General features: G+C 40.6%; 2 protein-coding genes across 4 annotated transcripts; both read right to left on the bottom strand.

The window, feature by feature from the left end:
• Positions 1 to 2,053: 2,053 nt before the first annotated feature.
• nle1 (notchless homolog 1 (Drosophila)) lies at positions 2,054 to 8,210 on the bottom strand. 3 transcript variants are annotated; one of them, XM_042499842.1, is made up of 13 exons: positions 8,167 to 8,210; positions 7,474 to 7,631; positions 6,855 to 7,075; positions 6,592 to 6,671; positions 6,416 to 6,492; positions 6,231 to 6,328; positions 5,526 to 5,718; positions 5,265 to 5,400; positions 5,100 to 5,146; positions 4,814 to 5,016; positions 4,129 to 4,288; positions 3,972 to 4,042; positions 2,054 to 3,260 (listed from the first exon to the last, which is right to left on the bottom strand). In XM_042499842.1, exons 2-13 carry the CDS (start codon positions 7,609 to 7,611, stop codon positions 3,248 to 3,250), a joined length of 1,437 nt encoding a protein of 478 aa, XP_042355776.1. In that variant the 5' UTR covers positions 7,612 to 7,631; positions 8,167 to 8,210; the 3' UTR covers positions 2,054 to 3,247. The 3 variants fall into 3 exon arrangements, with proteins under 3 accessions (XP_042355776.1, XP_042355777.1, XP_042355778.1); XM_042499843.1 differs by having other exon boundaries at positions 8,150 to 8,188; XM_042499844.1 differs by lacking the exon at positions 8,167 to 8,210 and adding an exon at positions 7,956 to 7,975.
• A 2,468-nt stretch (positions 8,211 to 10,678) lies between these two features.
• On the bottom strand, positions 10,679 to 17,612 carry inpp5kb (inositol polyphosphate-5-phosphatase Kb). Its single transcript, XM_042499924.1, has 12 exons — positions 17,392 to 17,612; positions 16,892 to 16,996; positions 16,022 to 16,130; positions 15,521 to 15,637; positions 14,227 to 14,402; positions 14,036 to 14,147; positions 13,845 to 13,954; positions 12,067 to 12,289; positions 11,796 to 11,933; positions 11,634 to 11,717; positions 11,377 to 11,481; positions 10,679 to 10,744 (listed from the first exon to the last, which is right to left on the bottom strand). Exons 1-12 carry the CDS (start codon positions 17,610 to 17,612, stop codon positions 10,679 to 10,681), a joined length of 1,566 nt encoding a protein of 521 aa, XP_042355858.1.
• Between the last annotated feature and the right edge of the window lie 685 nt (positions 17,613 to 18,297).

Raw genomic sequence — 18,297 nt, 5'->3', positions numbered from 1 at the left:
TCAGAGTTTTAGATGCAAAGTCATTTTAAAAGCTTATTTTTAAATACTGAGTTATTTTGATAACGTTTCTCATTATTTTGAGATACTAACTCATTTGGGGAAAAAAAATTACAATAAAAGATTACATTGAGAGACTAACTCATTACTTTTTTAAAAGATTTCTTTTATCAGTTTGTAATAAGTCATTATTTTGAGGAAAAATCTCATAATAAGTTACAGGACCTATTTTCAATCACACTGGCAGAAATGGGCTCCCATAGATGCTGGTGTGCAGCCTAAAATATAAAAGTGAATTCACTTCTACTTAACACGAAACAACATGTCCTAACTATATAAGCCATGTGACTTCAGTGCGCTTGAGCCTTTAGTGGTTTTTTGTGCTTATTGATTCAGTCATCCAACAGACTATCCTCTCTTCTGATATTGACACTTTATTATCCTTCGTTTACCTCAAGCTAACCTGCTTCACAAGCCTTTTGTACGCTAATGAAATAGTTAATTATCCATCTTTGAATGCACTCATTCTCATCTAATATAGTGTTTACATCTGCTGAACGACAAGGGGACAGTAGATATGTCAGAGGCTCGATAACATAAGGGACTGGTATTTAAGCAAGGCTTGGTTTTGATCGTTGCACCACGCAGCCTTGCACAGAAAGCCTTTTACTTTGCCAAACTACTTCAGTAGAACCTCCAATGTAAAAACCCTGATAGGAGCAAATATTTATTACAATTTAAACCAAGAGCGACAGAATACTGTTCAATCTTCATGTCTATTGTTTTGTTTTCACATTTTTAGTGTAGTATCTTTGTGTTTATGCTTTGCTGTTTTTCAGAAAACAGCCGACAGCATGTGTATCTCATGGCACAGCATATCAGATGTGATCAGTCACAATTCAAAAGAATATGAGATATGAAATATGTTGGAATGACATCATAAACATATTGTTAAACAACATCAGTGCTCCAAGTCTGATTTAAATGATCTGATGTGGAAACCTCTTAAGAAACATAGTTAGACATAACATGGTTTCACTGGTTTCAATAAACGTGATTTACCGGAACTGTGTGACTCTGGAAATATGTGTTTGGATTTAGAGTGGAGGGGATTTAGGATACCTTTATGTATCTGTATTGGATGCAAATAAAGATACAACTGTTACTGTGGTCAATAAAACATTTATTCAGTGATATATGACAAATTATTTTAGAGCTTGTACATAGATCTGTACAGTAAACACAGCATTGCTTTTATTTATTTTAGCATTTATTTTCTTATAGATTTAATAGAAATCTGTTATAAAAGTAATTGGAAGTAGACTACATGTCGTACAGTAATGCTTTAGAGCTCTAAAAAACGTCTGGTTGAGATAATAAGTTTTTGCTTTTTGGTTTCTTCCACCTTTCTTTTAGACCACCAGCTCAAGCATTATCAACCAGCTCTGAATTTAAAGGGCAAGTTCAATATTTAAACCTAATTTGCCAATGTTTTGTGTCCGAGTGATGGAAACATTTAAAAAAAAAAAAGAAAAAGATTCAGTTCTGAGCGTCAGCACCGTAGCCAGCAGACTAAAACAGTAACCACTAAAGGCATGTTCCCCCTTTTGTCCACTAAAAATACTTTTTTTTTTTTGGCCACTAACTTTTGAATAAAGTGTGTTTTCAGATAATAAAATTAGTTTATTTAAATTGAGTCTGGTAGGTTTGGCGGTGGCTATTTTGGGGCTATTTGTGGCTAAACAAAAAGGAACTTACTCTTTAACAAAAAGGTCTTTCTCTGCCGGAAACCTTTCCAAAATGTTGTCAGACACTTATAATATCAATCTGAGCCAAAGCAATGGAGGCAAAGTAGGAGGGATCAGCGTTCTCTAGGCAGGTGAAGCAAAGCAATATGAAGGTGCTCTTTGGTTAAACAAATGTGGAAATGGGTAAAAAAGGGGCTAAACCAACGCACCCTTTATAATGAAAAGCTTTATTATCAAGGCTAGTCAATGGTAAAATTAAGCCAACATGTCGACCACACACGGCCTTCATTACTAATGAACGTCCGCTGGTGGAGGAGCAGGCGCCAGCTGATGTTCATCTGACTAATTACAGCATAGGTTTGATAGTAATGTCGCACCTCTCTCTTTGTCATGCCCTGATGAAGGCTGTGGGGCCAAAACATGTTGGCTTCATTTTATCTGTGTCAATCTGAGCCTGTCAGTGCCAAAAATACTTTCAGTGAACATAAATCAATGGTGCAAACATGCCCCTTGTGGTTGCACTGCAGCCTGTTTCACCGCAGTCTTGCTCAACATTGAAAAATACTAAACTTACCCTTTAAAGCTGCTTCTATAGACAGTGTAGACATGTAATGTCAGATAATGTAAGTACAATTTCCCTGGTTTTGCCTCACTAAGTAAAAGCTGTTATGTAAATATTTGTTCATATCAAATATTCACAAAGCAGGTAAAATACAGAAAAAAAAACTGGTTACTCTGACTGGAAGGATGAACCTGGTTTTTCCTCAATGGGATGGAGGATCAGGGAGGTCACACCTGGTGACACTTGGCTTCACCGTAGAGCCAGAAAGAAATCAGCGGGCTGAGGCTTTGCTGAGCACAGGACAGAGGAGATTAAAGGCTGAAGGTGCAGGGTGAGTGCGGCTGGTGTTGACATCACAGAGGAAGGTATTAAACACTCCCACCTGTTGCCTCGCTGGTCCACCTGTCACCTGCAGTATATAGCTCATCTTGTAGGTTAAATCCTTTGTTTGATCTCTCAATGTGTGCCTCACGTTTCACAGGGATATATTCTGTATTCAGAAATTGAAGTTGTGTGTATGTTTTTAAATACATAATGTCTGTGGTTTCTGCATGTGTGTGGGGCACTGTAATAAGGCTTTAAACTCAGTTCTTTACATGTTGGGGCCCCCGATGTATACATTGTTGCTTCCACTTTCAATGATCTCAATGAATGTAAATTCTGATGATTATAAATTCTCCCATTTCACATTCCCACTCTGCTTAACACCTTTACAGTGTTACATCATTAATATTCCCACATGGGTTTCAAACCCGGAGAGGGCATTTGCATCATGACTACTTTACGCTCTATGAAACAATGCCGTTGTTGACAGACAGTGTAATGGAGCCAAATGGGGGATTAAGTACAGCCGAGGCACCTTTGCTCCAGCTGTCAGGCCTCTTGATAGTAGAAGATGTGAAATCCTCTGCCAAAGTTAGGAGGGGAAACAGAGGCGTGGCTATCTCCTCCATCTGGAAATACAACACAAAGCCAAAAGGGTTACACAGAGGAAACACCAGTAATAAACTTTAAAGGACAACCTCTGTATTTTTTATCCTGGACCCTAACCCATTTTTGTGTCCAAGTGACAAAGTGAAAATGGTCCAGTAATGAGTGAGAGAGCTGCAGCCAGCAGCTGCAAAACTGGCTGTAATGGGGCATGTTAGCATCGCCAATTTGTATCCTTAAAAATAGCGTATTTTTATCACTGACAGGCTCATATTATTGGTATTATTATAAGTTATATTATTATAAGTGACTGTCAGTATTATGGAAAAGATCCCCATGGAGATAGACCTTGCAGAATAAGATTCTTTTTGTTTAACCAGAAAAAAACCCTTGATTCTACATAGTTGTAGAAAAAGGCTGGCTCTGCACATGTTAAAATGTATGCTTCTTTAAATGGAGTCATTTGGCATTGGTGATTTTTGGGCCGTTTCTGGTCAGACATAAACAACAATCTGAGCCTGTCAGTGGCAAAAACAAGCACATTTAGTAGACGTATGTTGCACAAGCAGCCGGCTTCACATCTGCTGGCTACAGCACTCTCACTCAATACTGGGCCAACGTTGTAAATGTTTGTCCCTATTAGGTGCTTTGACACAAAATCAAAGTAAATAGGATCCAGGTTGAAAAATACCAGCTACCCTGTAACTAACATGGCTTCTCTGCATCTCACTCACATTCTGAGACATTTGTCTTTCCCACCACTGGCCACTCTCTGTCCATCAGGACTCCAGTCCACTGCATAAACCTACACACACAGGACACAAGGTAATTAGACAAAGAAAAATACAATCGCTACACAACGACCAGAAAGCAGCACTTTCCCTTCCTCACCTCATCAGCGTGGCCTGGCAGGTCCATATTCAGCTTCCCAGTCTTTATATCCCAGACTTTAAGTGTACTGTCACTGCTTCCACTGACCAGCAGCCTGCTGTCCGCCGACCATGCCACTTGATACACAGATCCCACATGACCACGCAGGGACATAAGGTACCTTTGGGAATGCCGTCGAGCAGGCAGACACATAATTACACAGTGACACACACACTATAATCCCACTGCCATTGTCTGTAATGCAGTAACAAACTACTGGTCCTAAATTCAGTAATCAGATTACAGTTCCTAATCAAAAATGTTATAATTTGCATTACATAATTTCTAATTATCTACATAATGGGCATTTTGAGGGACATAATATTTGTACTAGGAGGTTGCTGGGAAGGTCAACCTCTTCTAAATTGTATGATATATTCGTATAGTTTTACCTAGAGGCAGTTGTAGCGTCATCTTTATTTTTTCCTGAGCCTTGTTTAGTGCTGACATGTATGAACGTCATATTGTGAACTTGCAACTAATGTCATGACAATGCATTTCAGGCAATGTTGTGGAGTAATGCTAATGAGCCCAACACTGGTGAGACACACACACACACACACACACACACACAAATGTTATGCATACAGCACCATCACCTGGTAAATAGCAGTACAACATTTACTGGGGGTGAGCGATTTCTTACTTTCCAGTGCGTCCGTCCCAGATTTTTATGGATTTGTCAAATGAGGCAGAGGCGAGCAGCCTGGTGTCTGGGGAGAAGAGCACTTCATTGACCAGAGCGCTGTGGCCAGTCATCCTGGCTAAAGGCTTTTTGTCTTCTGCGGGGTTCCACAGGAATAAGGTGAAATCATCAGAGCCGGACACCAAACGCTCTGGAGCCGAGCCCTGCGGCATGGCAAGAGGACAACAAGAGTAAAAGCACTGATAGAAGGGACATACAGACTTGACAGACAACAAACAGTACTTACCCTAACTTTATTATATCTCTGCAAGGCTTTCTCCTTCAGCTCTTCCACTGGGAGGAAGAAAAATGCTTGTCAAAGGAAAACATCTTCACCAGAAAGCCTCCTCTTCAAAGAATAGCAAATGTTTTCACTTGCATTGTATCCAAAAATAAGTTACATTATTCTTACATGATCCAGTGAGGTCCTGGGGGTTGATTGTGGCAGTTGCAGGTTCAAAAGCTCCAGTGCGCAGGACGTAGTCTGTGCTGAGAGCCAGGGTGTTCACCCAGTGGGCGTGGCCCTGCAGAGTCCTGCACTGGACACCCTAAACCCAGAATACAAGTAGAACCACATTAAGTCCGTCTTTCTAACTCCCTCTGTCCGTGTCAATCAACACTTAAAGAAGTGTCTCACACACACACACACACACACACACACACACACACTTACATCTTTTGCTCTCCACACTTTGACCGTTCTATCCTGGGAGGAAGTGTAAAGAAGTCCATCTCCTCCCCACTTCACACAGGTGACAGACTGTGTGTGTCCAGTCAAGATCTTCTCGCAGCGTCCCAACACAGTGTCCCAGACTCGTATGGAGCCGTCTTTAGAGCTACTGGCCAAGTACCGACACTCTGGGTTACTGAAGGGGAGAGGAAGAGGCAGATCAGACCAGGCACAGCACGGAGGCTTGGGGCTGCTATAGACACGTCACAAATCTGTGTCCAGTTAAGCCAGCTCAAAAATTTTAGAGTTTTATTCTGAATTTGATCCACAGCTGTGTATTTGTCCATTTCACTTTGGCTCCCTGTATAACAGTGTTTTAGTGTAATATTTTGGTAGTTATTGTACTAGTAACTCAGTAACTACCACTTTGGACACTGAGAAGAAATAACTGAAGATCTGCACTGACTTGAGTGTGCGCAGATGCTGCTAATAACATTAACGATGACTCTTTTCCATTCAAGTGTCACGCCCGGGACCCTAAAACGAAAGCAGCCAAATTCAAGCCACTTTACTGAAAACGGCCTGCAATTATTTTATACATTCACAAATACATTTCAGTGCAGTGGCTGCATCTGAAGGGGATTTTAGGTCAGCAGTAAAATAAGCAGTAATTTACAAAAAAGACAAAGTGATTATTTGAGTGCTCACAGATGTAGAGGTTCCCAGCTGAGCCAGGTGATCCACTTGGTGTGTCCCGTCAAAGTCTTCCCCATCTGTAAACCTGTCACTGGATCCCACAGACAGATCTACAGAAACAAAAAAAATACACCATGAACAAGGGGTACATGTAAAAAATAAAAATCACACATACTGTATGTGCGCTGGAAGTTCACCTGACTGTTCTTGCACCCTGAAGCCAGTTTCTTGCCATCAGGTGACCAGGCGATGCTCAGTACCCAATGTGTGTGTCCTTAAATAAAGAGGAATACATATCAGTGGTGTCTTTAAGTAATATTAATCGTTTGTATGTGGATGTATAGCACTCTGCCTTGTGGAAGGGATTTTATACCTCTGGCAGTATGGTGGGGCGTCTCAGTCATCAAGTCCCAAAAGCGCACTGTGGTATCACCTGAACCACTCGCCAGATATCTGAAACAAACAAGGACAACTGAATTAACAGCATGTTTTGTCTTTGCGCCAATGTGTCTTTATACTGCATTTATAATTTCATCCCTCCCTTATTGCTGTTATATCATAAGCACTCTTATATGTATCAGAGTCCAAAAAGCATGATGAGCAGGAAGTTGTTTCCTCTGCATCAGAGTCACTCACTTGCCAGTGGGGCTGAAAGCAGTTGAGATGACAGCCTCTGTGTGTCCCTGCAGTGTGCTGGTACAGCGGGCCACGGCTCGAACCCTGAACACAGCCTGAGGCTGGTACACCACTGGCAGAACTTGCTCTGTTTCGACTCCAAGAGCCTGCACACACGAGCCCAGACTGGACACCACTTCGGCCTCTCCACGCACAAAAAAAGCCAGGGGCACTGGCTCCTCCTACAGGGGATATCAGCAAACAAACAAACAAAAAAAAAAAACAACAACAAAGACCAGACATTCACTGGATTTTAATTGTCAGCTCTTTAAGTCTAAGAATGCTCAAAATAGAAATTAATGTACAGCTTTTAAGGTCATTGAGAGATGATCTGTGTGTTTACAGATTTATGAAGAATGAAATATGCATTTTGCTACTTGAATACTTTATTTACATTTGGGAGTCACCATGTTATATATAGCATGGTAACAGTGACGTGTTAAATAATATGGTGAAAGATATTGCCAAATTAGTGTTATTTTTACACTGTACACAAAGTCTGGCGTAACATAGAGTAGTAAAATGCCTTCATGTGCAGACAACTACAGGCCAGTCACAATTGAAATAGTTAGCTGGTTACCTTCTGTAGCAGGGCATTGCAGACCAGCTGTAGCTTGTCTGGGGTGATATCTAGAGGCACATCAAAAGGTGAGCCCAGAACCTCCCCTTCTTCATCCTGGAACTGGATCAGCAGCCGCTCCACGTCCTCACTGGTCATCTTCAGATTTGGACCTAAACCTAAAAACGAGGTTTAGGAATGAGTAGTAAGTTCTATTTACGTTACTGGAGGTACTACATACATGCTACATACTGTAAAAAAATAGTGCCTACAGGGAACTGTTAATGATGTTCAGTGGTCCTTTCTTTAGAGTGAATACAGTTCACTTTGAGGTGTTGTCAACTTGCAATTTTGTCATGAAAGAAACATAATAGCTAACGTTAGCTTAACTACCTTCTGGATGCCCATTAAGATAACGCACTGATAAGAAAACAGGACGGTGAGTAACACACTGTAGGACCATGTTTAATATCGTTATTATACAGATGTATACCCACTCTTACCACCTGAAGTTAACTGTTTAGCAGTGCATTCTTAGCTAGTTTATGTCAACGAGTAAAGCTAACTCAGCTAGCCTGCTGTTAGCTAACATTTTGGAGTATTAATTCCTTTTAGCAGCGATCGCAGGACGGTGACATAACTGTTATTTCTCTACACAACTGTGTCTATATTTAAATGACATCGAATCGGCACGTACACTTGCTAAAACTTTACCTTTAGCGAGGTAGCGATGTGTTCAAACTCCCCACGTGTTTATCACCAAAGAGCCTTTAAAGGAAAGATACTCCATGAAGGCGGTGTTGTCATATCATTGAGTAGACTCGCGAAATGAATTGTGGGAGATCATGACTGTCGTCAGTTGTTTCCTTATTAGTTTGCGGCACTACTTTACCCATCTTCACTTTTATAATGTTTCTGTAAGTCCTCTGCTTGACGTCAACTTTTAAACAGAAGTTTCCACTATTTCTTCTTCTACCACAAAACGCAAAAGTGTTGCTAGTGTTTAATTATAACAGTTAATCAAGAATAATAATGATAATGGCCAAATACTACTACTTCTACTACTACTACTAATAATAATGATAATAGTATCTATATAAATGAAATAAGGATTATAATAAAGATAAAGACAATTTTACATTAAGCTGCCTTTGATGATGATGTTTCTCTGCAGGCCACTCAGAAGCTTAGCTCGCCCTGGTGCCCTTGTCAAAAAAAAACCTATGGGATTTTTCCATAGGAATTTTCTATCATTAAGCTCAGTGAAAAACGAACATTTATGACACTTACACATTTTGTTCAGCGAGATATTCTCCACAAATGAATACAGCTATCATGGTTTATTGCCCAAATGCAACTGCCAGAACGAAAAAGCTAATGCTACACTATAAACGAACTACACTATGGTCGGTCGCTACCGCTACAAGGTTGTAAAGCCGTTTTCGGCAATATGACTTTCTGTGGTCTCATATAGCCACTTGTTAGGGGTTAGGAACCGAAATAAAGTTATTTCCAGATTTTAGGACTCATTCCTGGGGTTCTCAAACACAGACACATGCACACCATTGCAGCCATTAAAGTGGGATCATCACACCTGCCTATCACTTTCCATATGAAACTGTCATATTTCTGGTTCCCTGTTAACAGTATTAGCTTTGCCAAGTGTGGTGGCAGAGATGGTAAGATGAAGTGGGTATTGACTTGCAAGGGGATGGTTGTGTTGTGTTGTTAGAACTAGCAGTATAGGTCCTAATTGACCCTTATGTCTGTCTTAGAAACTTCTGAATATATGTAATGCTGTGGCATGCTTCTTGCTAAAAAGAACTGACTGTGTGGTATTACTAAAAAATGAAATATAAAGTGATAGGTTACGGGCCTATAAATCAACATTACTTGGGAGTCATTATCTTGCTGATTAGTCATTAACCTTGGATGTGAAAACATATTATTTTCTTGAATACAATCACAAATGAATTGCTTCTTATGTAATACAATCTGACAACGAACTCTTGCAGTCAGCTGCTAATTTTCAGCTTTAATTAGACCTCAGACATTTTGGTGAGTTTAACATGTTTTCATCATGAAGATAAAAGAAGTCCTGCTTGCTTTTTTTTAAAAAGGAGGTACCTTGATCACAGATCAACTTGAAAGGCTTTTTTAAACCAACAACCTGTACGTCATTATCCCAATGAAACACATAATCCTCATACACACCATACAAGCTGATTGTTCTCTCTTGCTGTGATGTTGTTCACTCTATCAATCAATCAGTCAACGGAATAGAAACAATTTCATTATAACACACACGGAGAATTTCTGACATTTTGGAAGCAATCATCTTTTTTTGCATTGAAACAGAAAAGGCATCCTGCATTGCACTGATGTGAGAAACTACAGATAAGGAGGTGTGGAGCGAGACAGATAAATAATTCATTCAAAATATAATTTTATCATGATTCTGGTTTCTTCTTTAGAGTCTGTCGTAATACACATTAGACTTATATAATCTCATATACATCAAACATATTTGTTTTAAAGCAATATATGTCTCAAAACACCTCGGTGTAGAAGTCCAAATCAACATCTAACATTACATGTCCTTAGAGGAACTCAAGTGTACATTAATCTTTCTCCCATCTTTATCATTTCACCCTAGAACACCTGGGTCCAATACTCCATATCAAGAATTTAAAACTCAATTACCAGATGCATCCTTGTGCAGCAAAGATAAAGGTACAGCCTGCAGCAACACAGAATTTACTACAGAGCAACAGTTCCTATGATTGGCACATTTTTCTGAAACGTCCTCTACAGCCCTCTGCACTTTGTAATAATGCAGCCCAGAACATTTAAATACAATTTGACCAAAGACACTGCATTGACTTGCAGTGTATAACCACTACTTTTACAAACCAAACTTAACTCAGTCTTAATTTTTTGCTTTAACAGGGAAAAAAGGACCCATGGAAGGCTACTCATTATAGTGATAACCCTTTTGTGTAGAGAAATGGTTCCAGTGAGAGTGAATCTGTTTCCAAAGTTAAAACAATTTGAAGTTTCCAGTTCATGTGATAGCACAGTGTTGGGGCCTTTATTTAATGACTGAATCAGCTCGTCCAGCAGATGATAGAGTCGCTCTCTTAGGGCAATTAAAAGACTGAATCAATTCTATGTAGATTTTCAGAGGAGAGGAATAAGACGTGGCACTGCGGTGAATTTATTCTTATTAGTTGAGTCCATTCATATTTTCAGGAACGAGACCTTCCATGACAGCACGCTTTGACTCCAGGATCTGCAAGACCAAAACAAAGATGAGATCCTTAAACTGTAGTTGGTAACTTTCATATATCATATAACAAACCTTTTCATAATATTTGCTCAAACAGTCACTATATCCAGATAGTAGTACACGAGACAGACAATATGTAAGAAAAACAATTATGTTCCTTTGTCTCCTGGTATTTCTTTTAATAGCATTTGCTAGAATTTACAGTAGTTAAAAAAAACTTAATCACAGCTGCTGGTCATCATGTCAATAAAGATTGTTACTGCATTGCTTATTTCTCACCCCTTATGTTTTCAGAAACACTTTTTACCATACTGTCTATCTGTAAAATAGGAACGTTTGTAACCCAGCAGGTATGTTAAATACAGTTCAGCCAAACGTTCAAATTTTCCAAATAAACAAATATGTTTCTGAAAACATTCGAGGGGGTAAAGGCAATGCAGTAACAGATTCATATTTGATCTGACTGTTTGGCAGTGACTGATAATGATATATAATAACAGTTTGAGCAAATATGACAAAAAGTAGTTTTTTACTTGTGGACATGAATGACACAATTCTCTTCTGAGTAACAAATGATAGTAAGATACTGACATAATAATAACGTATAACTCCAGATGTGATCGTGTTACACTCACCTGGAAGCTAGCACTGAGTCCAATGATGCTTTGCATGTTTGTGCTGTAGTAACCCAAAACATATTGTCCACCCAGCAGAGGGATCTCATCCTTATCCACAGATACCTGCAACCCAAACACACACACACACACACACACACACACACACACACACACACACACACACACACACACACACACACACACACACACACATTAATAAAGCAGACAGTCATATAGTATTCATCCAAATATGAAACGTCTCTCTTGCACTTTACCTGTATGACCTCATTTGTCTCTGGTAATTCGTCCTCTCTGACCCAAACAAAGGTTTCATAATCGGACGCACTCTTGAATCCCACCTGCAGGAGAACAGCCCCAAGAGTTCAAATCTGTCTTGTATAACATTGTTTGTTTTCCCCCTTTGTCTGTCTCAGTACCTTGTACAGGCCAATCCAGTCCCATGTGGAGGACATGAAGTCCTCTTGGATGGTGTAGTTCAGAAGTGCATCATGGTCTGCGCTCCATACACCCAAAGGAGACACATGCACCAACGGCATGTCAAAGCACTTCCTCAGCTGCAGAAAAGACAGGAGGAAAAAGAAGGAGCTTTAATAATGCAGAAAAACTCTGGATTTGGTGGATGTCTCAGAAGGAAAGAAGCAGCTCTGTATTTATTGACTGATAGTCCAGAAGTGAGCCTGTTCTCACCTCCAGGCTGAAGGTTGCAATGACAGGCTTGTGGTCACTGACTCCATAGCTCATGTCACTGGTGTACTTGTCCTGAGTGACCAGGAGTGGATACTCATCGGGCCCATCATCAGTAGAAGTCGATGCCTTCTCATCAGCATCATCCTCATCCTCTGGTGGCGGCGTTTTGGGTTTGATGCGCCAGAGGATCCGATCAGTCCAGGCTGGTTTCCTCTTCTTTCCACTGAACAAAGCAAAGGCAAGTGTCAATCACACAGTTCCCAATTCGAGAATACGTTGAATTTTCTGTTTCTAATGTCTACCAGATATGTCACATTTCAATTTGTCTGTATTTGTAGTCCCTTTCACACATGCACAGCAAACCTGACATTATCTAAACGTTACTCGGAGGAGCAGTATGTGAGAATGCTAATGTCGGACATTGGTTGTACTTGACCCTGCCAGATTCTCAATGCAAACTCCATGTTATGATTGAGCCCATGTGTAGATTGAGCTGGTAATTGTCTTGAGAATTCAAAGTGAATTAGTAGGTGCATTGATGATGTTTCTATCAAGTGGCATGTGTAAAGCCAGAAGAAAAGGGGTCATTTACATAAAGACAGCTGCAAAAATTGGAAAACTGTAGAGATGACAACATTCAGAAACTTCTGTTGGTAAAAGCCAAAGCTGAAATCATCAGAAAAGTCAAGGAAGGGCAAATAGACTCTGTTGTTTATGACCAAATCACAAACAGACTATGTGACCATGGTGCAATTCGCGTCATGTCCTGCTTCCTACACGCTCGACCCAGACGCCACCTTTCACCTCATCCACATGACATGTTTCAGTAGGTGAGAACACATCTGACAAAAATGATCTCCTGTTGTGTGCCACGTGCGAAAGGGAAACTTCGGACAATTTCATATGAGAAAACCACTGATGTCAACCCTAACTAACAAAAGTTATACAAAAATTCGTAAAACAATATTGTAAAGAACACAAAACCACACACATACACATGCAATGCAGAGCTATATCTACAGTGTAGCATGCTGCGAAGAAATAATGGATGACAGGAGTAGACAAAACCCTTTGACGTGTTGTTACAGCTTGTGTATATTTATACACATTCATGTATGAGTATGATGCTAGGTGCAGGGGGAGGTTCTGTCAGGTATAATGAATTTGCAGAGCATGTCTAAAATTCATCAAGGTTATGCTTACTAAACCCCTTTTGTGTTTGTCTCCAGTAATTTTGGGATGGTATTAAAGGGTGTAACTATGGAGACACCCACCTTGGTGGGTCTAACTCCCTGTGCCAGGCCCCCAACCACACAGAGAGCAGCCCCCAGGTGAGGGAGGTGAGGAGGAAGAAGAGGGTGGTGCTGCAGCGCTGCAGGGGCCTGGGTCTGTACATGGTTAACGGCAGCGCCACAGTGCTCTTTCTGAGAGAGACACATACATGGTGCTAGGGTCAGGGATCGGGGTGAGACTCATAGGAAGAGCTACTCCCAGTATTATCTATACATCTGGGCTTACTGCTTTAAGTTCCTGTTTAGTGTCTCAGGGGTCACATGTTGTTTTAGGATGTGGTGGAAAAGCTTTGGAAAACCAGGCAGATGGTGCTGTGGCTAAGAAATAAAGGAATGTGGGCGTGCAACACAAAATAATGTAAAGTGCGTCTTACGTAAAACCGAACCATGTCTTCGGAGTGCTGTGCAAAATTCAGACATGAACACAAGTTATGTTTGAGAAATGTGTCATTTGTGCGTAATATATGTGTTTGCGGCACACATTACCTGGTATCATAGGTTTCAGAGTTACGGTCAAACTTGTAGGTGGGTTTGAAATTTAACGGCCCTTCCTCAAATTCCTGCAGGAAAGGTTCCTTCTTCTTCATCATGGTGAGCTGCAAGAAACATGAAATAAATTAGCAAGTGTGTGACATTGTGTGCGTGCATGTGTGTGTGTGCACTTTCTGGCACAGCACCTGGTCCTTGTTCCATAGCAAATTAAGGCGTCCGCTGTTGATGGACGAGCGGAGGAAGTGCAAGCCGTGGTCTGCAATACGGAAGTTCAGGTCGCCAAAGCAGAAGACCACCCTGTGTGAGAAGGATGGGTCCTCATTTAACAACCCTCTGTGCATTTTGTTTGTTGTGGTGAGTGTGAAGGTATACTGACTTGTGGTCCCGGACTTGTGGGGTGTCAGTGATGTCAAAGTCTTGTGTCTCCAGGATGTACTCAAACTCATCGACGCGCTGCAGGGCGTAGTTCATGTGAGCTGCTAGGTGGCAGTTGAGGAAGCACACCATGTGGCCGTAAAAGGAAAAACGCACAGACACTCCACCTTTATTACCCTGATGCAGATAAACATAGAGAGAGGAATATAACGTGATGTCAAAGACTCATTCAATAGGTTTAAAGAGACGGTTCACCCCCAAATTAAACATACATATTTTTTTCTATTACCTGCAATGTTATTCATCAATGTTGTTTGTTTTGGTGTGAGTTGCAAAGAGTACCCAACTACACCTGCCGACCATATCACTGAAGGAAGCCTGCATCTACTGCTAGCTCACCTAACACCACTGAGCTATCCAACGTTACACTTCAGCTGAGGAGGACGCCATCAAGTTTTACATCTCACACTGGCACAAGCACGAGCCTCTCGCCCATGAGTAGATGCATGCTTCCTTCTGCGCAGTGATATGGTTGGTTGGTGTAGTTTGGTAGAAAGAAAGTAGTTCCCACTTGAAACTGCTCACAACAAGGTCTGTGGATTATCTTGAGTAACTGGGTCAAGATTTTTGGAAAGGGACATTGTTTTGGAGTTTTTCAAATGTTTTTTTTTTTTTTGGATGCTTTGAGGACAACAAGCTGAGTACCATCTAGCTGAGAGGAGGCAGACATCTCTGCAGCCAACATCTCCATCACTCTACATCTCACACCAAAACAATCTAGACTGATTGTTATGTAGCACTATAGGTAAGAGGAAAAAATGGATTTTTGATTTGATGTGAACTGTCCTTTTTGAAGTCATATTTTTTTTATATTTTAAGAAAAATGAATGCAGATGAAACATTAGCAAAACAAATACACTAATTTTACTGCAGTATGTACAAGGAAATGAATTATACTGTAGCTTAACAAACACTTCTAAATCCCCTTTTACTATGTCTTTACTATTAAAAAAAAAAAAAAAAAATTGACCTTTTTTCAATCAGATGGTGTTTTTCCTTGAACTCGGATTAGACAGTTTGTCTTGCAAGTGTTTGCCCTGGTGTACTGCACCAGCTTTGGTGTTCTCTGTTAGTCAAAACCGTTTACATACCAGTAAACAAACACAATGGGCCTTTCATAATGTGTTTAAACTCTACAGCGTCTGATGCCAGCGGGATTCCTGGTGTGCAGAGTTTAATAGTGTTGTTGTCTACAAGGTCCAGAGCTGACCAATGCTCCCATTGTGATAACCTACCCAGTAACCAAAGATTCCAGTACGAGTGTAGGTGGTCTGGATATTTCTGATGAAGGGGAGATGAGTTTGTTTGGTAAAAACCAGCAGCAGCAAACCCTGCATCCTGACTGATGCAACCTAGACAGAGATAAAGATAGATTGTATTAATCTTTCTATATTATTTATTTTTTTCAGTCTTTTTTAGAATTTATTTTTTATTTTTGCCATATTGCCACTGTAATATATGTGAATTTGTAAACATACAGCTTCAAGAAGAAGATATTCCATTAAAGATAAAATCAAATGAAACAAAATACAAAGAGTCTTAAACTGTAAGTACACATGTGAAAAAGAAAAAGGTTTTGAGGATTTTTAAGCAGTCTCATGGTTTTATAACTTTCCAGAGACACACAGTAATCTTCAGGACACTATGATTCATATCAGCTGTTTAGATATACATGCCAACATACACACATGAATACCCAGCACCCAAATGTGTAACTCCCCTCTGTCCTCTGTCACCTTTACAAAGCCTCTGGGTGCCAGTGTGTCCATGAAGACATGACTCCAGGAGTCCTCCGCTAACAGGTCAGAGATGAACCTCACAGGCGTGGCATTCACCTCCTGCAGGCTGACACACACCAACACAAACAGATGAAAAAAACACAACATGCTGATGTGATCTTTTCCTTCTTTTCTCACCAAAGCATTAAAAGAGACACTTTTATCTTCAGTCCTATTAAGTTTTAAAGAGCCAGTGTGTAGGTTTTAGGGGGATATATTCTGGCAGTAATTTAAAATAAGTATTATTTCTTTAGTGCATAATCACCTGAAAATAAGAATCATTGTGTTTTTATGACCTTTGAATGAGCTGTTTATATCTACAAAGGGAGAAGGTCCTTGTTTATGCAAAGTTGCACAGCCATGTTTCTACAGAATAGACAAACCAAACACTTGTATTCTTTTTTTTCTTTCTTTTTCCCCTATTTGCTTTTATTTTATGATTTACTTTTTGGTCGTCTGGTTGCTTGTGGCTGTCTTCATATTTTGACTCTTTTGGAAAAAAAGAAAAAGGGCCATTGGCGCTTACATGCCGACCATTGTAGTTAGCAGCCCCTTCATAATGTACAGCATCAGAAAAGCACTGATATTTAAATGTGAAACTGAATTATTTAGTGATTTTACCAGTTTAAAACCCAAGTTTGTTTGTTCTGAACAGAAGGAACATCTGCAGTTTATTCACCTCCTAGTAAAAACCTCCTGAACAATGAACACTGACTGAATCCTAACGACAGTTTCTGCTGGTTGCAGTCTGCAGTCCTCACTGCTACATGCCACTAAATCCTACACAATGTTTTTTAAAATTCCTCTTTCCATATTGTTATTTCTCACCCAATCACATAGAGGTCTGTGGGAGGCTGAACATCTAGCTGCAGCAAAGAGGTGACGTCCTCAGGGGGCTCCGCCGTGGCCACGTTCCAGGTCACCATGTGCAGCCTGTCAGAGTGATTGATTAAGAACTGACCAAAATGATACTGGAAAAAAAATACTGACACATATCAGCAGCATTACTACATTGTTCTTGATGTAAATCCTAGCCAATATTATGAAGTTCAATTTATTTTTAATTTTATTTCTTTGTCTACTTTCATTTCACACATCACAACAGCATATACAGCATTCAACAGTTTGCCAGTGCCCTCAGACACTGGAAAAATTAAGTAAAAATACAGAAGAATATTAATAACATTTTCAGCATCTACATTTTCTTCAATCTTACAACTACAAACTGCTAATATGTTTCAAACTGTTAAGTAATCCAGACAAACTGAAACTTTTCCTTCCTGTGTATCTGTGTAAACGTGTGTGAATAAGCACATGCACATGTCGACCTGAAGGCGTCTGTGGGAACGTAGTGCCCGCAGAGCTGAAATGCTTCGTCTAGTGAGCGGGACACTTCCTCACTGGCTTCATCGTCAGAGCTCATGTCCTCTATGCAGGTCATCAGCTGAGACAAACGCTGGCGGAGCAGCACCTTGGACCTGGAACCCTGAGACGCCGAGCTGCTCATGCTGTCTGAGCGCACACGAGGACCGTCTACCAAAGGGTCCATGTTTGGACTCTGATGTTAACTTTGTTACCTGTATGTCCTAAACGGCCAGGAAGGTTATTTAAGTTGAGAAACGGAAAATTAAGGTGCTGTCCTTCTGCGGCAAACAAGCAAAATCCAGTGGAAAAAATTCCTTTGGCTTGTTTTCTCTCAGACTTCTTTGGTTGCAGCCATTTGATGCTGTTCAGGCCACTGGAAGTAACATGAAATAATTCCTAGTAAGTCAAATACTCTTCAGGCAGCTTCTGATTTATGTCCTCCAAACTGGCCAGGATGAAAAACTCGAAAGCCCAGGGTGAAGTCTGTCTACTGGTGCAGTCCTCTCTGTGCCAGACTCCCGTGTGATCACGCAGCAATGGAGCAACGACTGACAAAGCAGTGGGGTCGACTCAGGAATGTGGGCAAGAGTGAGTCCGATTTGCACGTTAATCGCAGGCAGGAGACGGGCATGTGAATATGTGTGTTTGTCTTTGAGTGTGTGTAGTCAAAGAGAGCAGCAGAGGAGGACTGGCAGCTGATCCTCCATCACAGTGAGTGGTGTTGCAAGCCTTAAGCAACCCCTCAGATCCCTAAGAGGTTTACCACCAGTGTTCTCGCTATCAGCTGAGTCCTCTCAACAATGCATATAACGCCGCAATTACAGTCATGCATTTATGAGAGGACAACAGCGCACAATAGCATTAGCTTC

Source organism: Plectropomus leopardus, chromosome 13 (assembly GCF_008729295.1).
Source record: "Plectropomus leopardus isolate mb chromosome 13, YSFRI_Pleo_2.0, whole genome shotgun sequence".
NCBI lineage: Eukaryota > Metazoa > Chordata > Actinopteri > Perciformes > Serranidae > Plectropomus > Plectropomus leopardus.
Note: the sequence above shows the minus strand (reverse complement) of the source record. Positions and strands in the feature narration are given on the sequence as shown.